This window comes from Camelina sativa, chromosome 11 (assembly GCF_000633955.1).
Source record: "Camelina sativa cultivar DH55 chromosome 11, Cs, whole genome shotgun sequence".
NCBI classification, from domain to species: domain Eukaryota; kingdom Viridiplantae; phylum Streptophyta; class Magnoliopsida; order Brassicales; family Brassicaceae; genus Camelina; species Camelina sativa.
The window spans coordinates 14602637-14605037 of NC_025695.1; the positions used below are offsets into that span (position 1 = coordinate 14602637).

Here is a 2401-nt window from a genome sequence, read left to right on the forward strand (position 1 = left end):
CTATACAAATGATAGAAAGTTAGAAACTAATTCATACACCTCACAATTTTCAGAAGAGAACACAATTACAAACTCCTTTGGGTGAAGGAAGAATCAACGGTACTCTTCGGGTGAGTAGCTAGCTCCATGGAGAAGAGTCTCCAACGATTTGTTCTCCTTGTGACCTTGTCTCTCTTCTGCTTTATCTCCATTCCATTTTCACTCTCTGTTCCTTTCGTTCTGTTTCACGGTGAGTAAAAATCGTTATGCTTCTTCCTCCTCCTCTTTTTTTTTTCCTTCTTGAATCTGATAATGAATTTAGTCGACACTAATGGATTTTACTGAAACAGGAATTGTAAGTGGATGTTCCAATGATAAAATGAGCAATTTGACAAAGCTCCTTAACAGTTACTCCAGCTCCCCTGGATCTTGCGTGTAAACTACTCGACTCCTTCCTCTGGTTTCATCCTAATCTCTTGCAATAATAGGTTTATCAGTTTCTTGTCTCTCTCTGTTGTTATGTGTCATCCATCTTGTAGAGAAATAGGAAATGGACTGGCAGATTCCTTGTACATGCCGCTTACGCAACAAGCGAGCATAGCATGTGAGAAAATCAAACAGATGCCAGAGCTGAGTGAAGGTTACAACATTGTTGGAGTGTCTCAAGGAAACTTAGTCGCTAGAGGCTTAATCGAGTTCTGCGACAATGCTCCTCCAGTCTTCAACTATGTATCTTTAGGAGGTCCTCACGCTGGCCTATCCGACCTCCCCAAGTGTACTGTAAGTTCTCTTTATATTTCTACTTGTCTATGTGTGTCACAAAAAAAAACAATAACAACAACAATGGGGTTCTCTGTTTACAGTTTCCACTTTGCAAGTTGCTGGAGTTATATCTTTCAGATGTTTACAATGACTTCGTACAAGTACTCTCTTCTTCTCTTAATCAAAGAGGATTTAAAAACTTAAACCATGATTAATACCCTATCATTAACATTAACAACAACTATAATGACTCTGCAGGATCATGCTGCTCCAAGTGGTTATTTCAAACTCCCTACTGTAAACTCAAAACACTTCTCTTTCTAATTCTTAAATCATTTCAAATTATATGATTGCTTTTCAATTGAGAAAACATTATCTGGTTTTCAGAAAATAACAGAGTATTTGGAACACTCCAAGTATCTGCCAAAGCTCAACAACGAGAGACCTGGCGAGAAGAACTCCACTTACAAAGACCGTTTCACCAGCTTGCACAACTTGGTCCTCATCATGGTGACTCTCTTTCTGAGGCCTATGATCCTTGACACCCAAACTGTTAAAGCTCATCATTAATTTTCATATTTGCATTTCCTAAATAGTTCGAGAAAGATGATGTATTGACTCCTAAAGAAAGTTCTTGGTTCGGATATTACCCGGATGGAACTTACACACCTATTTTGCCTCCTCAAAAGGTGAACCTAATTATCATCATCATCATCTCTCGAATTCGATTTCTTAACCTCATCATCAGACAACCCACTTGGCTTCTTACTTAAGTACTCTTCCTAACAGACAAAGCTATACACTGAGGATTGGATTGGTCTAAAAACCTTGGATGATGCTGGAAAAGTGAATTTTGTCAGTGTCCCTGGCGGACACATCGAGATAACGGAAGAAGAACTTGTAAAATACGTTGTGCCTTACCTCAAGAACGAGTCTACGTTTTCTTCTGAACACGAGGCAATGTAGACATTTGCAAATTCTTGAACCCATGAATGAACAAAAAAAGATCCTATATCCATGTAACAATGAATAAGCTTTTTCTAATAAATAAGGAACATAAAAAAAAAAAGCTTCATCCTTTATGAAAGATGCTCAATATTATTGAAAAAAAAGGTTTCATCTTGTGTATATTATAACGCTACTGAGACGAAGTATAATAAGTTCTTCATCACCTTGTAACTTTCGTATCGAAACTGAATGATAGATCGATTCAATCAGCGTCTATTGGAATAACGAATTGGATTAAACCCCTAATTTTGTTGCCTGAGAGAGACGTCGGGAAGAGTTTTTCACTGGTGAAAATCGACGACAACGACGTCGACGTACACATATTGGGCCTAATAATTTGGCCCATTATGGGTACTTTATTATTTGGGGCCCTTTTACGATTTGTCGTGGGTAGATTAGTGAGTATAATTCGACTTTCAGAAGGTTCAAACAACCTCAACTTTATTATTCTTTTTTTGATTATAAGAGAAAGGGGTATAAAACAGATCTAGTTTAACATCTGAAAATAAAAATAAAGGTTTGTTTTATAAAAGGTTAAGCTGATTTTTTTTTTGTTTTAAATAATTTTGTTTGTTATCAAGAAGACAAGAATAGCTAATTTAATCATTTTAAAGTAAATTTTAAAATGAACAAAAAAGGTTTTTAAGGATAC

At 36.4% G+C, this 2401-nt stretch overlaps 1 protein-coding gene across 2 annotated transcripts; it reads left to right on the forward strand.

Moving 5' to 3' along the window:
- On the forward strand, positions 1 to 1828 carry LOC104723353 (palmitoyl-protein thioesterase 1-like). 2 transcript variants are annotated; one of them, XM_010441700.2, is made up of 8 exons: positions 3 to 229; positions 330 to 414; positions 519 to 759; positions 843 to 902; positions 1000 to 1038; positions 1129 to 1251; positions 1338 to 1430; positions 1531 to 1828. In XM_010441700.2, exons 1-8 carry the CDS (start codon positions 127 to 129, stop codon positions 1705 to 1707), a joined length of 921 nt encoding a protein of 306 aa, XP_010440002.1. In that variant the 5' UTR covers positions 3 to 126; the 3' UTR covers positions 1708 to 1828. The 2 variants fall into 2 exon arrangements, with proteins under 2 accessions (XP_010440003.1, XP_010440002.1); XM_010441701.2 differs by lacking the exon at positions 843 to 902 and having other exon boundaries at positions 1 to 229.

Bases quoted from the DNA above. Each gene is read 5' to 3' on its own strand.
- LOC104723353 (XM_010441700.2), top strand. From the start codon at position 127: ATGGAGAAGAGTCTCCAACGATTTGTTCTCCTTGTGACCTTGTCTCTC. The intron at 760-842 runs GTAAGTTCTCTT...CTCTGTTTACAG, and splicing joins CCGACCTCCCCAAGTGTACT to TTTCCACTTTGCAAGTTGCT. The intron at 1,039-1,128 runs GTAAACTCAAAA...TCTGGTTTTCAG, and splicing joins GTTATTTCAAACTCCCTACT to AAAATAACAGAGTATTTGGA.